Here is a 21,486-nt window from a genome sequence, read left to right as displayed (position 1 = left end):
CGGGTTGCTGTCCCGCAGACAACTGGGGGGCCAGAGGCAAAAAATAAATAATTAAATAATTTTTTAAAAATTAAATAAATAAATAAACCGGGACAAATGTAGGACAAAATTTTCAAATGGGGGACACTTTTTTTAAAAACTGGAGGACACGCGGAAAAAATTGTTGCTTTTTAAAAAAATGTTAATATAAATGCATGTTTCTGAGGCTTCTATAGACAATTGCCCCCCCTTGCCCCCTCACACGAGAGGCCAAAGGCCCCGGCGGCAATCGGCGGCAGGACCGGGCTGGGGCCGGTCCCATAGGCCTTGCCGGGCCGGATTCGGCCTGCGGGCCGTAGGTTGCCTACCCCTGATTTAAGCACTGCACCACCTGTGCATATGCATACATCTTTCAAGACCATGCTCTCACCCTGAGATCCCCTCTGGGAATCAGAGAAGAGTGGCCAGGCCCTGAGATATGCCAAGGGAGCCTTCTCCCTCTTTCCAACCCGGAGGACTTGAGAAGGATGGCTAGATCCCGAGAGTCGTGTCCAGGTTCCTAGCTCTGGGAACTCTATTAGATATGTTCACTTTATTCATTTGGTTCCTACTCTTGTGGGAATCACTTGTATTTTCATGAGAAGTGTCCTAGCCATATAAAAACTTGGCAACCTGACTGACCTTGCAATAGCTCAGGGACAGAGCAAATATAGCTACTCAAGTAAAAGAGCACAGAGCTCTATTGTTAAGCAACTGAAAGTCATAGAGACATGCTAATGGCCTGGTTGCAATCTGAGCTGTTAAGTGGACTATTTGCTTTTTATAATGGTGACAAACCATGAGTGTTGCCCTTCACCACTACAGGAAAGGTTCTTTCAAATAAACCTGCTTGTTCTTTCCAAGCCAAATATTAATACGAACGCGGCGGAAGAATTCAAGAATGAGATTCGAAACAAGTGGGATTGGGAAACTGCGTAACTCCGCAGGAAAGGAAGGATCAGACTCAGCATCCCAAAAAGTTCAATATGGTCTTGGGGGTTTGCAGTCCAAAAGGAGAGAGGAGCTTTTCCATGGTCTGGTCAGAGAGACAGCCTTTGACCTTCTTGACCAGTTTCTCAGAGCTTCAGTAAAACCCAAATCTGAGGCCAGTCCTGGTTCTGAGATTCAGACACCATTTTAAGTGTCCACAATGCTCTAGGGATGACAGTATGGTGCAGGACAAGATGATCAATATATTGCACAATACTGATTTCTTCCTAATATGCATTGATAAAATAGGAACACTGCTGCAACAAGCCTTTGTTTGCCAAGGATTATAATCTGCCCGTTTTTAAAACATAGGATTTCCAGCCTCCCTGAGGTTCACAGCCTTTTGACTCTAGAGAGCAAGAAAGATTAAAGGCAACTATAGCATGCAAGTGAGTCAAAGGTCCAAAACACACTGCAGATATAATCTGGATTGACGCCGCTTTAGCTGCCTTGGCTCAATGCTATGAAATTCTGGGAAATGCAGTTTTTTGGGAGACGTTTAGCCTTCTCTGTCTGAGACCTTTGTGCTGGGACAAACTACCCAGGATTCCCTAGCACTGAGCCAGGACAGTTAAAACAGTCTCAAACTGGATTACTTCTGCAGTGTGTTGTCAGGACCAGACTCTAAAGGGAGGACAAGGCACCGCAGCATGGAAGTCATTCAAGAAAAGGACGGCGATGTGGCAAAACCCCAAAGACACAAATCGGAAAAGGACTTGGAGGCACACAACAAGCTCAAAGCACTCATGTCAATGTAAATCCATGCTCAAAATGGAGGACATTTTGGAATTTCCCTCCTAAACTGAAGGCTGGAATGTAGATGTCCTAGAAAAGGAGGACGCATCTGGTTGCCCTGTAGCAACACCGCATTTTAATAATAATAATATATCATTATCATTATTATTATTAAAGGGTGCCTTTAATAATAATAATAGTACTAATAATAATATTTTATAACTATTAAAGATCATAATGATGGTGATAATATTTTATAATTATTAAATATAATGATAATAATAATAATAGTATTTTATTACTTAAATATGATGTTGATGGTGATAAAAATTATAACTTAAATATAATGATGTTGATGTGGATAAAAATAATATTTTATAACTATTAAATATGATGATAATAATAATAATAATATTTTATAACTTAAATATAATGATGATAATAATATTTTATTACTATTAAATATAAAGATAATAATAATACTTTATAACTTAAATAATATTATTAATAATTCTTAATATAATTAAGAATGCTTAATATAATTAATATAATTAATATAATTATATTAATATAATTCTTTATTATTATTATTATTATTATTATTATTATTGTGGGACCAGTGGAAGAAACCCACTGGAGCCACAGAAAAAGAGCAGCCTCCTTGCTGACTAAACGTGGCGCATGCGCAGAAGCATCTGGAGGACAGCTGAGGGAGGGAGGGAGGGATGGAGAAACCATAGAGAGAGAGACGTCCAGAGCGTCCACAGAGAAAGAGAGAGGGAGGGCGCCTCCATTACTTCCGGGTGAGCGGCGGAGTTTTGCTGCCGGGGTCACGGCCGGTGACAGAAAGTGGCGGGGAGATGCCGGAGATTGGGATCCGCCATGTGGTCTCTGCCAGCAGCTCCGACGCGGTGAGGAGGAGGGAGGGAGGGAGGTTGCATTCCGCTTGGACGAAACCATTCGTAGTTCCAGGGAGGGGGGATTGGCCTGGGATGTGGAAGAGCTCATTCTGAAACAAGCGGAGGGGTGGAAGGCGAGAAAAGAGAGCCGAAGCTGGGCTGGGACAATGGGTGACTTGCAGCCTGCCATATGTTAGTTGGACTTCGACTCCCATCATGCCTCGCAACCAACCGCACATTGTAGGGCTGATGGGAGTTGTAGTCCAAACTCACCTACAGGGCCAGCATTGAATAAATTGAGGCAAGAATCAAGGCAAAAGTGACACAGTGTGATTCCTAAGTCCAATGTACTCCAAAAACCACCCCTCCGTTTTCTGAAGACCTCTCTCTCTCTCTCTCTCTCTCTCTGGCCCCATTGTTGTGTGTTGTGTGTTGTGTGTTGTGTGCCTTCAGGTCATTCCCGACTTGCAGCAAATCCCTACCCTGGAGTTTCCTTGGCAAGATTTGTTTGCAGGAGGTTTGCTTTTAGCTTCCTCTGAGGCTGAGAGAGTGTGACTCCTTGCCCAAGGTCACCCAGTGGGTTTTATGGCTGAGCCACGAATACATAAATATAAACAAATAAATAGGATGATGATGATGATGATGATGATGATGATCATTAGGAAAGTGGAGGCTGGCGAAAGGAAAAGCCGTGTCTGTGTGCATTTTGGAAAAAGCTTCCAAGTGGTTACTTATGGAAGGCTCCCTCCATGCTCTTCTTTTGTGCAGCGAAGGGACGCATCCCTATACTTTCCATGTTATTCCTGTCCCTTGTACCCACTTCTCTGTTAAAGAAGTCATGCCAAGGATCGCGCCTACTTGATTAACTGAAACATGCCTGTATTTCCCCCTACCATTAATGTCCCCCTTTCCTTCTTACCCCTCTTCTGTACCCCAGACTCACTGCGCTGAGAACTTGCTCAAAGCAGATACCTATCGCAAGTGGAAGGCTGCCCAGGCTGGGGAGAAACAAATCTCTGCCATATTACAGGTGAGAGAGAATCATGGAGTTGGAAGAGACCCCAAGAAAGGCCCTGATCCAGGTCAACCCCTTTATTCTGCCATGCAGGAACTCTCAATCAAAGCATCCCCATTGACAGATGGCCATCCAGCCTCTGCTTGAAGACCTTCAAGGAAGGAGACTCCACTAGACTCTGAGGGAGTTTGTTCCACTTTGAACAGCCCTTACTCTCAGGAAGTTCCTCCTAATGTTGAGGTGGAATCTCTTTTCCTATAGCTTGCATCCATTGCTCCATTGGGTCCTAGTCTCCGGAGCAGCAGAAAACAAGCTTGCTCCCTCCTCAATATGACATCCTTTCCAGTGTTTAAACAAGGCTAAGTTCTCTTCATGTCTCTATTTACAATTAGCTAAATCAATACTGTAGGATTGTTTCCATTACAGTGGGTCTGTGAGATCCCTATCGCATGAATGAAATGAATATTTTGCATGCAGAGAATGTCAGGTGTGGTCTGTCTGATTGCCATTGGGAAGGATTTGGGGCTCAGGAAGAGAAGCTTGGCAAGAAAGCCTCTGTCAGTCAGGCAGGTAGGCTGATGATCTTTGCGTAAGGAAGCAATATGCCAAGGATGCAGAACCTGTTCATCTCACAGGTTCACTATCACATATGGCATTTTAGTAGTGAACGGGGTCATAGGCAACGGGGTAGGACCAAAAGTATTTTACCTAAAAGCTTTTAGTGTCATTAACTAAACATTAGGAGAATTTCAGTACTTTAGAATGGGGAAAGAACTCTTGAAAAGCAAGATAATAGCATGAGAAAGTAAACACTGTTGGATCAGCATGCCAGAAGGGCTGGCATTAGCCACAGGGCCTGACATCTATGCTATTATGTACATTGATATGATAAGGTTTATATTTGGTCGGAGATCACGGCTATGTTCAAAAGGGCATTTGTAAACTACAAGTCTGACTTTTAGGATTGTTGTTGTGTGCTTCCCCTAATCCTTAGCTGAAACTGCCTTATCTCCCAACAGTTTGAGAAAGAGGAGCAGATTCACAGCATCGACATTGGCAATGAAGGCTCTGCATTTGTGGAAGTGCTGGCCGGCAGCTCTGCGTCCTCCAGTGAGCAAAACTATGAGGTGAGGAAGGCGAACTGAAGGCTTTTCTGGGTTTTGTTTTCCATCCTGAGTTTGAAGCAAGCTTTTCTACAGTAAGATTTGATGGTTTCAGTTTTGCAAAAATCGGTTTCCTTCTGTAACTGGATGCAGTATTTTTGGTTCAGGGGGCTTCCTTTTGTTCCATGGCACTGAGCCTACAACTCTTGCTTTTTTCCTATTTTGTGGTTTCAAGACTTCATATAAGTGAGGGCTTTTTCCTCAGAGGTCCAAAAAGCTAGCTTGAAGAATCAGATCCAGGAATGTTGTACAGATAGAGATGTGTAGGTGGGAACAGAGTAATGGAAAAATAAAATTCCAAGAGTTTAGGCTGGCAGATTTAGCTGAATTAAAACCATCCAGTCGTCAGCAATCATTAAAGGACACTACAGAGGCATAAAGTCAGTCAGGTAAAGCTTCCTGACATAGTATCTGTATTGCATTGCTTTCCTGAACATGACAGTTCCAATTAGAAAGTTGTTCTTATCAGAAAGTCCCACTGCTGTTTAGATGGTTTTTCTTCTAGTTCTGTGTCTGAATCTTCCCCTCAAGGTCTTTGACAGTATTTTGGACTTAGGTCTGGAACACAGCAAGAGATGTGACCTTTCAAATCTGTACCATGATCTTCACCATAATCTTTTCCTCTTCACCTCAGGTACTGTTGGTCACATCCTCCTTCATGTCCCCTACAGAGAGCAAGAATGGCACCAACCTGAACAGGGTTCGTATGTTTGGTCCAGACAAGCTGGTGAAGGCCACAGCTGAGAGGAAATGGGACCGAGTGAAAATTGTTTGTACTCAGCCCTATACCAAGGTTTGTATATAGAGATGCCAGCAAGTGTCTCATTTGGACTCTTGCACAGAGTCCCCAGCTTACTAGTCAGGCAGGAGTTAGTTGTCTGTCTCTATTGTATGTTTGTCAAATAGATCTTGTATTGCTTTGTATTAAAAGAACATTTTGATGGAGAGGTTAAAAGGGACTTTGCATTCTGAAACAGGTTAGGATCCCAATTGTGCCTCCTGGCAGCTTTTGGGGGTATGGATATACATTTTGGAGCGACAAATGTTCTGATAAAGTGGAGATTATTGGGGTCCTATTAGTTAGATTGTGGGGCACATAGGTGTCACCTCTGCTTTCTTGATACATCTTGTTTCTCTGTTTAGTCCTTAGCTTATGGTCTTTCCTTTGTGAGGTTCCACTCACCTCCAGACAACAGTGAGATTCATTCCAAAATCAGCTCACCTGTGAGTATCCCAGTAGCCTGGATGTTGTCTTCCATTTATTCTCAGCTATTGTTTCTTGACCACCTTTAAACCTCATTCTCTCCTCTTCCTACTTCACTTACTGTAGAAGGTCACCAAGTTGGGCCAGTTCAAGGTAAAGGATGATGACAGCAATTCCAGCAATTTGAAACCTGGTGCTTTGTTCTTCAGCCGGGTCAGCAAACCCCAGCCCTCCCCTCCTAAAGGTAGCTATACTGAATCAGTCCAATATCTTGTCTCCAGGTGATTGATAACATAAGAATAGTCTTGCTGGATTAGGCAAATGTCCAGTCCTTTGTTACCATCAGTGGCCAACCAGGTGCTTCCCAAATGCCAACAACCAGGGCAGGATAGCAATAGCCCTTTCCAGCAAGTACTACCAAGTGCTCTCCTGCTCTGGACATGGAGGATATTTAGCTATCAAAATTTTTAGTCAGACCATTGAGAAAGTTATTTTTTATATCTCAACTTCCAGAATTCTCCAGACAGCTTGAACAGTGTCCATGGTGTAGGTATGATTCTGGGAGTTACATTGCAAAAAGTAACTTTTCCACATTCTGTTTGGTAGCCACTACCAAGTAGCATCTATTCAGCAAGCAGAAGTGGAGTGTGGGATCTCTGAGCTCAATGGAACCCAACCTTTGGTTCTCCAGATCTTTTAGACTTCAGCTCCCAGAATTCCTGACAGTTGAATAAGCTGGCTGGGGCTTTTGGGAGTTGACATCCAAAACAGCTGGAGGACCAAAGTCTGGAAACCACTGTTAACTTTTCCCTTGAGTCTCAGTTGAACCCAAAAACATTAAAACATGAAAAACCTGGCCTTCAGAGCCACCACTGGTTTTCAGAATACATACTTGCCAGGCTGAAAATAACTGAATTTTCCTGTATTTGCAGCCTCTCAGAATGACCAGTCCTCACCCAGTTATGCTGCTGCTTCACTGCAAACCAGCATCTCCAGTTCCCCTGACCCTTTGCCATCAGCTGCAGACAAACCAGCTACCAAAATCTCTCCCAAGGTAAAGTCTGGCTGCCACCTCAATGGGCTGGATGTGAAGGTATACCTTTGTCGGTTAGCCTTGAATAGCAGTGCCTTTTTTATCTATTATGTTTATGATTTCTGGAGGCCCAAGTGCTTTCTGTGTATCATGTGTTCCAATCCTTACAACAACCTTGTCATGTAAGTCAGTATTATCTCCCCGAACTGCAGATTGGCAGGGCTCTGAGACTGAAAGTCAGTGGCTAGCCTACAATCACCAAGTGGATTTGTAGTGGAGGAAGGATTGGATCTGAAGACTTTCTGTGCCTTTTAGGATAGGCAGTGGAACAATGTTCCCTTTGTTAAATGTCCTGCCCTTCAGTCCACCCCTGAAGTATGAGTTATATTTAGTGCATATCCTTTCTTGGGATCTCCTTCTGGGTACCCTCTGAAATAGAGTCACTTATAGAACAAGGGAGTGGTACAGTTGGAGAAATCTGCCACAGTCAGATCATTTACCTCGAAAGGCAATGCATGTCTGTTCAGAAGCTGATGGGAGTTACTCCTGGGGAAATGTATATAGGAATGTAGCTTTAGTCCCCTTTTCCTTTCAGGAACCTACGCCCATCAAGAGGAAGTTTGAATTCAGCAAGGAAAATACCAGTGTCTCGTCTGGGGCCAAGAAAACTGATCCTGATACTCCCCGCCCTGTGAATCCACCCTCCAAGAAACACAAAAGTATGTGAAAGGGGGCAATATTTTGAAAAGAGAGCTTTGCTGGAATAATTTCCCTTACTCTAGGAGAGAGATAGAAGTTTCTATCTGAGATCGGTGTAGATTTAACCATATGTTCTCAGAAGTAACTCACTTCACAATGCAGGCTGAGTTTCCCTTTTTAGGAATTCTGAAATATCCCCAGAAATATTCCAAAATCCAAATTGTCCACATGGATGGCTGAGATTGTGACACCTATGCTTTCCTCATGGTGCGACGTACACAAACATTGTTTCATGCACAGAATTATTAAAATATTGTGCAGAAAATTATCTTCAGGCTACTTGTAAAAGGTGTATGTGAAACATAAATGAATTCTGTGTTTAGACTTGGGTCTCATCTCTGAGATATCTCATTATGTATATGCAAATATCCCAAAATCCAAAAAACAAAACAAAACAAACTCCTCCAAAATCCAAAGCACTTCTGGTCCCAAGCATTTCTGATTAGGAAAATTCAATCTGCGATACTTAATCAGTGTTAGTAGACTTTCTGTGTCACTTTTTTCCTGCATATTTCCTTGTATGACACCATTCCCAGAAGTCCAGATTGATTTCTATTACTATGATTTCCTTCATCTTGGAAACTATGCTTCTGTTCAGGGAGATTGAAATATTATTTGCCTTCTTTGCTGCAGCATCATATTGCTGGGCCATGTTCAACTTTTGATCAACTGTAATACCAAGGTCCTTTTCACATGTACTGCTGCTAAGCTAAGTATCCCCCATCCTATAAGTGTGCTTTTGGTTGTTGTTTTATATGAAAGAATGAATTACGATTTATGCTCCCTCTCCTCCTCCTAAATTGTGCTTATTTGTTCATCTTTCCCCTGCACAGCTTCCCCATTAACATCACCTCCCCCAAAGACGCCACCTTCCAAAAAGCCCTTGCAAACACAGTCTTCAGGAGGGACCACAAATGGCTCTTTCCAGCATCTCCTTCAGGGCACTGTGTTTGTGCTGAGTGGATTCCAGAACCCCTTCCGATCAGAGCTGCGGGACAAGGCCCTTGAGATGGGGGCCAAGTACCGGCCGGACTGGACCCCTGACAGCACTCATCTCATGTAGGTGTCCAGAAAACCACTAGGTATCACTGTCTCTCCTCAAGATTGGTACTTTCCCCCTTCTCTGTAAATTTTGAGTCTGCAGATTCCCAAAGACTCATAACTTCCCTAGGTTGAGACATCTGTTTGTGTCTGTATCTAGAAAGCCGCCTGAATCATGTCATTGGTCCATTTAACCTAGTACTGTCAACTCTGACATATAGCCATGATTCTACAATTTCTGGTGGGATTCTTGCCTAGTCTGATCTGAAATCCCTCACATTCCTCAGTAGTTACCTACCCAGTTACTAGCCCAATGTGACTATGCTTAGATTTTAAAAACATATGAGATTGGGTGAGTTCAGGGTGGTATATTCTTTTGTTAACCTGTTGTTTCACTGGAGGTGTTTAAGGTCTCAAATCAGAAGGAAATTTTGAGGCCAGGTGGATGGGAATCAACGACTTCCCTGTATCCATTTCCACCAAAATTACTAGCTTTCTGCTAGGTATCTTGGAAATTGAATGTGGCAAGAGAGAATTCCCCAGTTCTTGAGTAACAATAGGAAAAGAGAGCTAGTAGACCTAAGTTGCTAGGCAATGAGGTTATCTGAGTGTCCGCCCAAATTTAAATCCTACTGAGTTCATCAGGATTAATTCCCACATAACTGGGCACAGGATTGCTGCCTCAGTCATATGTCTAAAGCCTGACTAATTTCACTGCTTATGGTCTCTGCCAGCTCGTCTGTTTTTGATACTGCTTCCCAAGTGACTGTGTCTTGCTTTGTATTGAGTGCCCTGTTCTCCTGTGCTCTCCTTCTAGCTGTGCCTTCGCCAACACTCCCAAATACAGCCAGGTGAAGGGGCTTGGGGGTATCATTGTGCGCAAAGAGTGGATCCTGGATTGTTACCGTACACGGAGACACCTGCCCTGCAAGCGGTGAGTTGGCAGGGGTGGCATGTGAGGATAGTGAGAACCAGTCCCAAATGATTTCTCTGTCTTGGATTGTGGCAAGAGGTTTGGTTTCAATGGTGTCTGTGGTGACAACTGTTGGGATCCTTTTCCCCAGCTACCTGATGGTCAGCTCAGAATCCTCCAGCAGCGAGCAGGAGGATGAGAGTGATGAAGAAGAAGTCTCTGTCCGACCCCACAAACCTCTTAAGCATCAGCGGGTAATGTAATATCTGTGATTGTCTGGGAGACTTGCTTTGTTTTGAGGGGAGTGTCCATTGCTCCATTTGTTTTGATAGATCAGATCTCTGTCTGCATGTATTTATTCAGTAATTTCTATCAGGATTTTCTGGGCACAAATCCTTCCAAACTGGTTTACAAGCAGAATTTTTATATTGAAACATGTATGCCATAGGATACTTTTTACCAAAGCAAAGTTCTGATCTGATGGAAAACACAGGGTTTGCAACTTGTGTTAGTTATGCAAACTGGCATGTTAGATAAAAGTGATTTTTTTATCTGTGTCTTTTCAGAAATGGGGTGAGCAAAGAACTGGGTAGGACATAAGCCAGGAGTGGGCAATTTCTGGTCCTCCAGATTTTATTAGACTACAATAAAATGAATTGTTTCAATCAGGGGAAGAAAGCTGGGGGGTGGTGGTGGTAATGAAATCTACAAGTGCCTCCTCTGACTTGTAGCCAGATGATGCCTTCCTCAACACAGTAGCCTTCTAAAATCAGTAGCAAAGGCATAGGAGGCAAGCCTTCCTTGTCATTTAATCTGCTGCTCTTACTTTACAGAAAGCTAATTTTGCCAGCTCCAACCACAAGCCCAATGCATTTCCTAGTCCCAAAGTAACCCAGTCAGCAGCGAGGAGAGTGTCACCAGAAAAGGAGGAAGAGGAAGAGCCAACTACATCTCAGAGCAGAAGCATCCATAACAATTCACAGGCCTCAGCAGCAGACTCTGCTTCCACTGGTGATGAAGACCCCCCAGGTAGAGCTGAGAAATGTTGGTTCTGTTAACTAGCATAAGGCAGGAACCACACCTGGTTATGCCTACTGGTAAGGGCAGGTTTGGGGGGCATAATTATGGGTTTTAATATGACTCGTCGATAAGTCAAGGGCAAAACTTAGGTGCATTTAATGAAGGATGTAAAGGACAAAGGCAAAGGAAAACAATGCCAAAGAACTTACAAAATTCCAGCAGGCATAACTATTTGCGCTCATACTAATGGCTGGATGGATAAGAAGGGGGTCAGTGATTCTAGGGCAGATTAAACTCTTGCCTTTCCCCATATATATATATATATATATATATATGAGTTAAAATACCCATGGATAAGTCAACTCAGGTATTTTTGGTCAATTTTTTAACCTAAAATTATATGCATGAGTATATACAGTATATAAAGATTTATTAATGCTATAAGCCAGATTTCCCCAAACTGTCCAGAAATGCTGGCTTTGGTTGATGAGAGCCATGGTCCAACAGATGGCTGGCTACCAGGCTGGAGAAGTGCTGTTGTAACCTTTGTATGCTGTCTCTGATATTCTCCAGTTCTATGAGTGTAGGGAAGAAGTGGACCCCAGTTCTGAAGGAGCCTCAATATCTGCAGGCTTGCCATATGCAGATTTAAGCATCTGTAGACTGCAAGCCCCATTGTCGCCAATGCCAGTATCTGCACGCAGCCACATTGGCAGCTGTGCGTATGTTGCGCCACCATTAGGGACGACATGACTTGAGGTCCTACATTTTTCCCTACGATTGGGGCAGGGGTCTGGAATGGATCCCCCACAGATAGCAAGGTCCAACTATAATCTGTGGTGTCCCACCAGGTCATCCAAGTTTCTATTTGCTAAACTACTGAATTTGTTTTTTCCCTTACTCTTGCTATTTGCTCGTATACCTGCCAAGTTACTGTAAAGAAACTTGTCAGCTAAGACTAGGGCTGTAGCCACCACTCTAAAGGGACAGTTCTTGGGAGATGGATCCAACCTGCATAAGTTCTCCACCCCACCCTATTCTAATTCAATAGAACAGCAGTAGTGTATCTACTGTTAGTTTTTACCCTCTCATTCTTCTCCCCCTGTCATTCCTCAGGTTTTCAAGACAATGGGGAAGAGGACTCTGGTGATACTGACGATGAGCTGAAGAGGTTGGTCAAATGACTGTTGTGTTTTGTCCTTCCATAAATCATTACCTCAGAGGGATGGGACTGGAAATACTTATAGGATTTTTTAGCTACTCATGAGATCTACAGGTGAGCAAGGAGGATTCCTGTAAGATTTGGGGAAGGAGCAGGAAATTGAACAAGAGAGATGCTTCACCCATCTGACCAGTGGAAGCCCTTAACATGGAGACTGATCATTCCAAAGCCTTCAGTAGAAATAGCCAATGTACACTTTTAATTGTGAGGACCAGGAACTTGATGCTGATTGTGGTGAAAGGGGCAACAAGTCAAATTTCCCAATTGATTTCATGTTCCACTGGTTTCAGAGTGGAAGAGGAACATCGCAAAAAGCAACAAGGAGGACGGAGGGCTCCTCCAGAACCAGATGATGATCCATATGGTGGTTCCACCGATGAGAACACAGATGTTGAAGAAAAGGAGGAGCCAGATCAGCCTATTCCAGAGTTGCCTGGTATGTCAGAACTGACAGACTGTTTGGGAGTGAGGGGTAGTCTGGGACTTCAAGTTCTAATTGGTAGATCAGTCAGCTAAAATATTAGTTCTTTAACTTGTGGGGATGGGTGATCTACAGAGTTAATGCTTGGAGACCTTAGCCTTCTTTTATGGGTTGTGTCTGGGACTTCAAGTCTTCATGCCACTTCTCTGCTGACTGAACCCTGTCTTTGACAGATTTATTTGAGGGCAAACACTTCTTCCTTTATGGTGAATTCCCTTCTAAGGAGCGCCGCCTCCTGAACCGCTATATCACAGCTTTCAACGGGTATGTCATGTTACAAGGATGCTACCATACACTTTTGTTTCGTGCTTTGATTGTGTATTCCTGCATAACAGGGGGTTGGACTGGACAGTCCTTATGGTTTCTTCCAACTGTATGATTCTGTGATTCTGTTCCAGGTGGAGTGATATTTGTTGTATTACAATTGGAGACAGCAAAAAAGTAACAGGGAGAGTATAATCTGTATATAGTAATCAAAATGAAAATGTGAATAGTACACTCAGTTTGCCAACTTAAGACCTTAATCTCACTCGCATGATTATAGTCTTCTAGACTAGGGTGGCCAAACATGGGAAGCTAAGAGACTTTGGAAACCCAAATCCACCCAACCACACCGCCTTGGGAAAAAACCAGATGTTTTGCCCTACATTTCCTCTAGGGGATGTGGGGGCATTTTTGTCTTGTCTTTTTTAGGGGAGGCATTTTAGCCCCTCATTTTTAGCAAAAGGAAGTAATCCGAAGTCAGTTCCAATTACTGAAGTGTTTTTGTTTTTGGCAAAGGCCTTTCCTGGGGTTAGAATGGCTCAGGAGGTCAAAATGGCCCAGTGTCTCCTTTTTGACTCTGGTGGGGCTACAAAAACTGCCTTTTGGGGCAAAGATGGGCCATGATCTTCACTTTATCCACCCTGATCTAGACATAGGAGGAAGGAGGTTATACAGACCCCTGATCTCCTCATCTCCTTATAGTTTCAGACACACCTGTTATCTTTTGAATATGTTGCATTCTTCTCTTAATGGGCAACTAAATAGATTTGAGAAGTATAATCAAACAACATAACGTAACATTTAGTACACTGGAATTGCATACAGATACATCAGTTTTATAAAATGTTTTAGCATGTCTGTGGAAAAGCAGATTGTAGAGAGAGAACATTTCTTATTTATTTTGTTAAGTAATATTCTGCCTTTTTTCAGAATATGGACCTTGAGGGCACTGGTTACAAAGCAGCACAAATAGAGTGATCATGTTTTTATTATTGTCTTATAATACCAGTTATCCGATTATTATGAAAACAAACGCGGTAACTCCATTTGTGCTGCTTTGTAATCCGTGGTGGTTCTATTCTTCTCAAAACATATTATGGCATAGAGCACTTCTGGTTGTTCTTTGATGAGAAATTAACTGGGGGAAAATATTATAAAGAATTGCTTCTTCCATTTCCAGGGAAGTGGAGGACTATATGAATGAGCGAGTGAATTATGTGATCACGGCTCAAGAATGGGATGACACTTTTGAGGAGGTGAGCTCTTTCTGCCAGCTTGGCTGTGATTTTCTTGACCTAACCCCAAAGTATTTACCCTGCTCTGTAGTGTGCTTTCAGGGAGTTCCCAAGCGCCAGCAAAACTTATAGAAATGGCTTTAGGAGTAAACTGCAGTACCTACATACATATATAATACTAATTCTTTGCATGCATAGAATACTTTCGACTGTTTGAAGCTCTCCATCATTCCTAAAACAATCCAGTTAGGTAGTCCCATTTTGTTCTGAGTGATGCATGACAAACGTAAATAGCAGAGATGAAGGAAATTGTAGCTTTCCAGAAGCTTTGAACTAGAAGTCCCCTTATTCTATACTGTTGACCTTGGTGAATTGGACTGGTAGACTTTACAGGTGAAAACATCAGATGGGACAATTATTTCACATCCTTGTAATAATAATGGTTTGCATAAGGCTGCTTGATGCACTGGTTTATTATTTGCTTATTCTCTGTCCCGTTTTCCAGTTGTGCACATGATTCTGAGTGTTGTATTGTATCTTCCCAACAAACATGGTTGACAGAAACAGGTTTTTTCTATCACATTTTATTGCTGAATGGAGCATTTGAACCTGGGTTCTCCTCAGTCCTACTTTAGCACTAATCACATTGGCTCTGAGGTTAAATTTTAAATGGGGGCTGCGGGTTATTTGACTACTGATGCAAGTACATGATCCTCAGATAAACGACTTCCACTTTTGGTGCAGGGAGATTCACCTGAAACCTTTAAACCACTGAATGTCTTCCTGTTTGTGCTGCAGGCTCTGAATGAGAACGTCAACTTGTCTTTTGTGCGACCTCGCTGGATCTACAACTGCAATGAACGGCAGAAACTGATTCCTCACCAGCCATACGTTGTGGTGCCACGAGTATAGGAGGGTTCCCAGCAGGCTTTTGTGTATATTATTCCCTCCCTTCTTTGCTTCTGGACCATTTTGTCTCTGGGCCACACTTGATTCTTGTTGGAGGGTTCCATCCTGTCGAGGGCCTTCGGATGCAAGCTTCTTTCCACACAAGCTTGTGCCAATGCAGAAGTATCTATGACCATCTTGGGTCCCTCTCTCCCAACAGCTGCTAACCTAGGCTGCATCAGAACCAGCTGCTGTCCTGGAGAAACAGGCTAAAAAGCTCATAGGCATCTTATGGCCTTGTCTAAATCAAGTCTAGTGTTAATTTCATGGGTTTGGAAGATGGAATGAGAGCCGGTCTTCAGTTTCAGGGACCAGGACTGAACTGAGTAAGGGAGATGTGTGTACACATTCACACACAGACACACACTTTACATTTCTGTGGTTCTTTTTTCTTGGGATCTTATCTTCACTCTTGTCATTACACTTCTTTTTGTTTCAATTCTCTCCCCTCCTCCTGCACTCCTCCATCATTTCATAGGAAGCTGGATGTGTCCTTGCTAAATTTGTGTTTGTGGAGGATAAGAGGTGTTTCCTTGTGGAAGTTAGTTCCTTATTATTTGAATTACTCAGCCTTTGAATAGTGGGATTTATTCTTTGGATTGTACATGCTTTTATAAAAAGTGATCTGATCACTGTTGTTCTGTCCCATTTCAGGAGTTAGGCACTATAGACTGAACCAACTGTTAACAGTTTTCTTAACAACATTTGCTTCTTCCATTGGGGCATGCTGATAAGCTAGAACATGTCCCTATGCGCATTTAATCTCTGGCCAAATCTTACTATCTTCTGTGTGCATTTCTTGTATTCTACTTTCCCTCTCTTTGGAAACATTTGAAGACAAGAATAGTCTATTTAGCCATCCAATACGGGCTGGTATTTTACAAATACCATGTTGCAGTTTGTGTACTTCTAATTTGTGAGTACATGTTCCAGCTCTGGAGATCTCCCTTTAAGGGTGAGGTACAGTAGGTAAGTGGGCCTGTGCTTGGCCCAAATGCCAAGCTTTTTTAATATTGAAAATTCTCACACGGACATGTGCGCACATATATTAAGCATTCTTTAGGGCTGCTGTCACAAGAAACCATGCCTTGCTTCTGCTGTACTAAGTTTGTACTGCAGCTGCTATGGGTCAAGACCAGCATGGTTTTTCTGTCAGTGGGTGTGTGCGACATATTTGTGTCTTAAACACATAGCTGATTATTCTTGGCACGGAGGTCTGTTGTGAAACATGCTTAGGATACTGGGAATATCCAGTTGTGTATTTAGAGCACAACATTTTCATGTATTAATTCACATCCTTTTGGGTAGGCTAATTTGAGCAAGGTATTATCAGTCTGACACTCTTCTCTCTGGACTTTACTGCAGAAAAGCAGTAAAAGAATCCCCCTATGGCTCAGCCTCCTAAACAACACAACAAAAATCTTATAGGTGCTACAACCTTGTGCCCTCTTTGTGCTCCTTTTGTTTTTCCCTGGCTGTGAACTGGACTGAGAAGCTTTGAACAATCTACCTCATTTTTAAAGTTTTATCTTGCCCTGGTCTATTGGGTGTTCCTTGTGCCAGCAAGCCTTCTCCCATATTCATGTATTGGTCACAGTAAAAGAAAAAGGGGAGCTTTCCAGCTTTGGAAGGATTCTGGCGGTATTAGCCATGGCTTTTCTAGAGAGGCTACTCTCAGTCCCAGCAGTATAGCCTCTATTGAGGCCTAGACTCTATCCCAAATCTGCAACAAGTTGCTTTAAAGGGCCAGAATCCAACCCTGAGATTTCTTCCCTGCATCTGTAATTTTCATGCTGAAGTGGGAAGACTGTACCTGGAAACCTCTCCTACTGGTGTCCCTCTCAGTTCTAGTGTATGGCACACCTGAAGAAGGGAAATAGGCACAATTTGTCTTTATCTCCAGCTATTTATCAATGAGGTATAAGTGTAGAAGACTCTTAGCTTCAGTTCTGATGATGGCATGAAAAACCAGGTTTTCTCTGTGTGCGGGGGGGGGGGGGGACTTCAACAGTGAAATGTTTCACTTCAGGGGCAGTTTATGTCATCATCGTCCCTGTCTAGGTGCTAATGGTGGTCTGGACCATCAGCTACTTGGAGAGCCGAGTGTCCAACAGGTAAAACCTCTCACCAGAAGAGCTAGTTACTGTTAGGAGGGACAGTTTAAACTGAAATGGGGTTTATATTGCAGCTCATATGCTCCATGACTCAAGGGCTTTGGTTTTGTACGAGTTATATCCATCATTTCAGTGCAGTTCCACTCAAGCTCCAGAAATGGAGAGAATGCTCCTTCAGGGGTGTATTCATGTCTCTTCCCTCTCTCCACGCAATATGTTTTGTTGTGTATTTTAAATAAATAAAACAAAATCCAAGACTTGGTGGTACTCTTACATTTCTGAGTGATTGCCGAACGAGCAGCAGCACTACAGTAAGTCCAGAGGATGATGGCCTAGGTCTGCCTTCTTATGATGTCTTTAAATCTGGTTATTTCCCATGTGCACCAAGCTTATCTTTCAAACAGAAAATGCTTCCTTTTCTGTGTTTTATTAATGTTCCAAGAAAAATAAGACAAAACCATGAGGCTCCCTATGGAGTCCCACTTTTCTTTTAGTATCAACTACAAACCAACCATGGACCAATCAATCCCCCATCATTCACATCAACTGCCTGCCTGGAAGTGCAGAGGGCTAAACCTACACTGGGTTGTGGGGAAGACACTTTGGCAAGTTTTGAAAGATAAGTACATGGAAGTTTTCTGAGTGTATAATTAGTCCAGAAATTGTAGAAGATAGGACATACATTTAGAAAACTGGAGACAAGAGCAACAAGTGGAGAGAGAAATCCCAAAATTTAAACCAAGGTTGTAGAACTACTCCAAAGGTGGAGAGAAACACAAAGAGGGCTTCTCTGTCTTTACGTATGCTGTGTAACCTCTACATAGGAGGAATTAAAGGACCAGGCTATTAAGCTGTGTATACCAAGTCATGAAAAATAGATTGAACGACCAGGAGCAACTCGGAAGAGAAATCCAGCTGTATAAAGGAGACTTTCTCACACAATCTGGATGCATGTGTCCAACCTTGATACACATGCCAGGCTCCCGGGACTGATGAAACATCACACGGTTAAATGCCATCAGTTTTTACATGTGACTACAGTACTTGGCCCGCTGTTCAGGGTCAGATTTTCATGTCAAGGAAAGCAAAACTGGCAGCTTGTTTGCATGAATCTGCAAAACTATCCTACTGTTACTTAATGGGAGGCTCTTCTGGCAGCCTGTATGCAACACATGAATCTGCAAAAATACCCTACTATTACATAATGAGGATCTAATGCGATCCCAAACATGGATATACCCACTTGCCACCTGCAAATATTTTATCAGGACATCACACACATTTTCAGATCTCCTTTTAACATCATATGCGCTAGGAACTTTATATCAAATGAGACATGTCTAACAAAATGCCACCCATGTTCTGAAGTCTGCTGAATCCCTGCCGAATTGATTGTATTTGTAAACAGGACCCAGAATCCTACACAACCTGTTATGCTGCATAATTTTACGTACACCTAGCTACATACTGAACTGCAAAGACGTGTAAGGGGACAGTGGCAAGAGTGCCTGATGCACATCTGGGCAGCACTGATGTGCATCAGGCACGTTGCCAGCTCTGTTATGTAGTAACTTAACAGCAGCCCTTTACTGGACGCAGACATTTAACACTTGCACAATCCTAGTGCCCACAGACATAAGTCTACTTATGAATACATAAGGCACCCACAGGATTCTGGTGAGGATTCACAAAATATCTGTTAAGTTACAGAATACAACTGGTATACAAACCAGAGGCTACATGTTTATGAATGTGATGTGGAAAAGAGACAAGTGTCAGGATGTTGAAAAGACATCTTATTCTATTATTGATAATTATTACTGAAAATAGCCCAATGTGTTTCACCTTGGAAAAATATATATATGGCTAGCCTCAGGGCTGTTAAAAGAAAAGGGGACAGTACATTGGTAAAAGCAATTGTAACAAGAAACAAATTACAATTTGCAAAACCAGTTATATGTCCATTTAACCTGCATCTTACATCAAACTACACACAAACTGTCTCCATTTAAACATGGATAGTAAGCAAAATAAACTTGCACAGATACAAAATAATACCTTACAACTTTAAAATCAACCTGCAGGGATTCTAAAAATAAAAAGGTATTATTTTGTATTTGCATAACTCGATTACCCTCATTACCAATGTATTGTCACCTTTCCTTTTAACAGATGCTAAAGCAGGCCATAAAAAAATATTCCCAGGTCAAAACACACTGGACTGTTTGCAATAATAAAAACCAAGTGAGACAGAGAGCAGAACCTCCAGTGCCATCTTAAATGTTCTGGAAGGCTCATACATGTGTAGATCCTTCTAGTATTGTGATCCCAAACAGAGCTTAGAAAATTTATATGGGGGTGAGTATAACTACCAGAATTCCCACACAACATGACTAGTACCCCAAAGGTATTTTTCCAAACTCTGGTCCCAAATGTATAGGCCACCTGCCCCAGTTGCAGGCTTGCTATCTGAAGATCTGAGCATCCACATTGACCTTAATGGTGGTGCATGCACCACTATTATAAACATAACATATGAAGAGTGAGAGAGACATGAGCCTCATGCAATTATATGACAACCAGAATGGTAACGTAAAATAAGCCACATAAATGTACATGTTTGCCTAACCTATTCAGGTTGCAAAACATGCCACTTCTTAGCACAGAACTGTTGCTCTTTTAGCACACACTGTGGTTTGTTTTTCAGCACGGTATACACAGCCTGGCCTTTGGAAACTGAGTAGGGGCTCCAAATTGGCACTGGGAAGGGACAGGGAGGCAGTGGTAAGACCATAAACATTGTGGATTGAGATATTATAGGTCACTGAAGGGCAGCTTTATATAACCCCTAAATCCCTCCCCTGATATATTCAGTTATTTACAATGAATTTAACACAGCCACCATGTGTCCAAATAATCCAATTTCCTCCTCTTGGCTCTTATGTTGTCCAGATTCTTAATAGCTCTGCTCTAAGGCCTCTCGCCATTGCTGTGGCCCTTGTTTTGGGATAAGTCACTCCCCACTTCCCCATCCTCGTGTACTCGCTGGTGGAGTGTGAGGTTGCGGAGCTGCCGGAAGCTCTTGCTGCAGTGCATGCATGGGTAAGGGCGGCCCACTGCGGCCGCCGCATGGATCTGCTGATGGGCCGCCAGCTTGGAGGGATAACAAAAGCTCTTCCCGCAGCGATTGCAAGGGTAAGGGCGCTGCCCCGTGTGCGTGCGGCGATGGGCCGCCAACTTGGAAGGATAGCAAAAGCTTTTGGGGCAATCAGCACATTTGTAGGGCCGTTCCGGCGTATGGATCCACTGGTGGGCAGCTAGCTTGGAACGGTGTCCAAAGCGCTTGGGGCAGAGGGTGCAAGGGTATGGGCGCTCGCCAGTGTGCGTGCGACGATGGGCGGCCAGCTTGGACGGGTAACTGAAGCTCTTGGGGCAGTCGGGGCATTTGTACGGGCGCTCGGCGCAGTGTGTCCATTGGTGAGTGGCCAGCTTGGAACGGTAGACAAAGCGCTTGCCGCAGTCCTTGCACTGATAGGGGCGATCAGAGGGCAGCACAGCCGGAGGCCGCGGGCGGCGAGGACGGGCTGGCTTGGGGGACTCCGTGGTGGGCGAGGAAGATAGGGCTGCGGGTGAAGGTGACTTGGTGTTCTCCTTCAAAGCCTGTGCATCTGGAAGGGGGGAAAAAGAGAAAATTCAGACATCTGCACCGTCTGGTTGACAACTTGCGTCAGCAACTGGGGATCATTGTTTTGCCTCCTGCTTGTTCCTCAGTAGTTTAAAGCCCCCAGAGCTTTAAAAAGTAGCTTTTAATTACTGCAACCCACAGAAGCACTTGCCTATTATCTATGTTGGCTGAGGGAGCATCCTATTATGGAACTGAGATAGTTCTAGGTCTCCTCAAGAGTTCTTGCAGTGGTGAACATAGACTTGTTATCACCATTTTAGGCCCAGGAGAACTCTTTATAACAGCAGCAAGTGATCAAATGCCATGTCCTGTTTTTTATAAAAAGGACTGTCCTGGACTTAAATTGGGGATGATGATGATGATGATGATGATGATGATGATGATGATGATGATGATGATAAATTTATTTTTTCCTTTACTCTCCTCAAGGCTTGAGGCTGGGTACAAAATAGTAGCAAAAATGCAATAGCTTAAGTTTTATTGCTGGTAAATGATGCAGCAGATGGTACACAGCAGAGAAGAACCCCAGCCCTTTCTCTAGTGGGGTCCAGTATCCCCTTACAGCCAATGATAGAACTGGACCCCCAAAGAATGAATTGTTTCCAGAGTATCTCCAGCCATCAATTCAGTTCCTCATAACTGACTAATGGGATCCTGGAGTCTGTACATCAAGAAGTCACTGGAGCTTTGGGGCTTGGTTTAGAATTGTAAATCCATCTCTCTCAACTGTCGCCCCCAGGATTGCAT

The 21,486-nt window shown here is 43.1% G+C and overlaps 2 protein-coding genes across 8 annotated transcripts in view; one reads left to right on the top strand and one right to left on the bottom strand.

Moving 5' to 3' along the window:
• The first annotated feature begins 2,550 nt into the window (after nt 1-2,550).
• On the top strand, nt 2,551-17,309 carry XRCC1 (X-ray repair cross complementing 1). 2 transcript variants are annotated; one of them, XM_089479269.1, is made up of 17 exons: nt 2,551-2,654; nt 3,580-3,672; nt 4,677-4,784; nt 5,455-5,613; nt 5,964-6,044; nt 6,151-6,268; nt 6,957-7,078; nt 7,653-7,776; nt 8,650-8,875; nt 9,675-9,791; nt 9,922-10,024; nt 10,604-10,799; nt 11,907-11,961; nt 12,303-12,448; nt 12,667-12,757; nt 13,938-14,013; nt 14,791-17,309. In XM_089479269.1, exons 1-17 carry the CDS (start codon nt 2,604-2,606, stop codon nt 14,902-14,904), a joined length of 1,980 nt encoding a protein of 659 aa, XP_089335395.1. In that variant the 5' UTR covers nt 2,551-2,603; the 3' UTR covers nt 14,905-17,309. The 2 variants fall into 2 exon arrangements, with proteins under 2 accessions (XP_089335395.1, XP_089335396.1); XM_089479270.1 differs by lacking the exons at nt 2,551-2,654; nt 3,580-3,672 and having other exon boundaries at nt 4,710-4,784; nt 5,492-5,613.
• Nucleotides 17,310-18,596: 1,287 nt separating this feature from the next.
• ZNF575 (zinc finger protein 575) overlaps nt 18,597-21,486 on the bottom strand; it is an 11,020-nt gene continuing 8,130 nt past the window's right edge. For all 6 annotated transcript variants that reach the window (XM_089479275.1, XM_089479274.1, XM_089479279.1 and 3 more), the window contains one exon: nt 18,597-20,722. In XM_089479275.1, the coding sequence (XP_089335401.1) occupies nt 20,025-20,722 (698 nt within the window). In that variant the 3' untranslated portion in view covers nt 18,597-20,024. The remainder of the gene's footprint in view (nt 20,723-21,486) is intronic.

The sequence above is a fragment of the Sceloporus occidentalis genome, unplaced genomic scaffold (genome assembly GCF_023333645.1).
Source record: "Sceloporus occidentalis isolate IW3139 unplaced genomic scaffold, rSceOcc1.0.p SCAF_13, whole genome shotgun sequence".
NCBI lineage: Eukaryota > Metazoa > Chordata > Lepidosauria > Squamata > Phrynosomatidae > Sceloporus > Sceloporus occidentalis.
The sequence above is the reverse complement of the archived record's forward strand: the minus strand, read 5'-3'. Positions and strand labels throughout refer to the sequence as shown.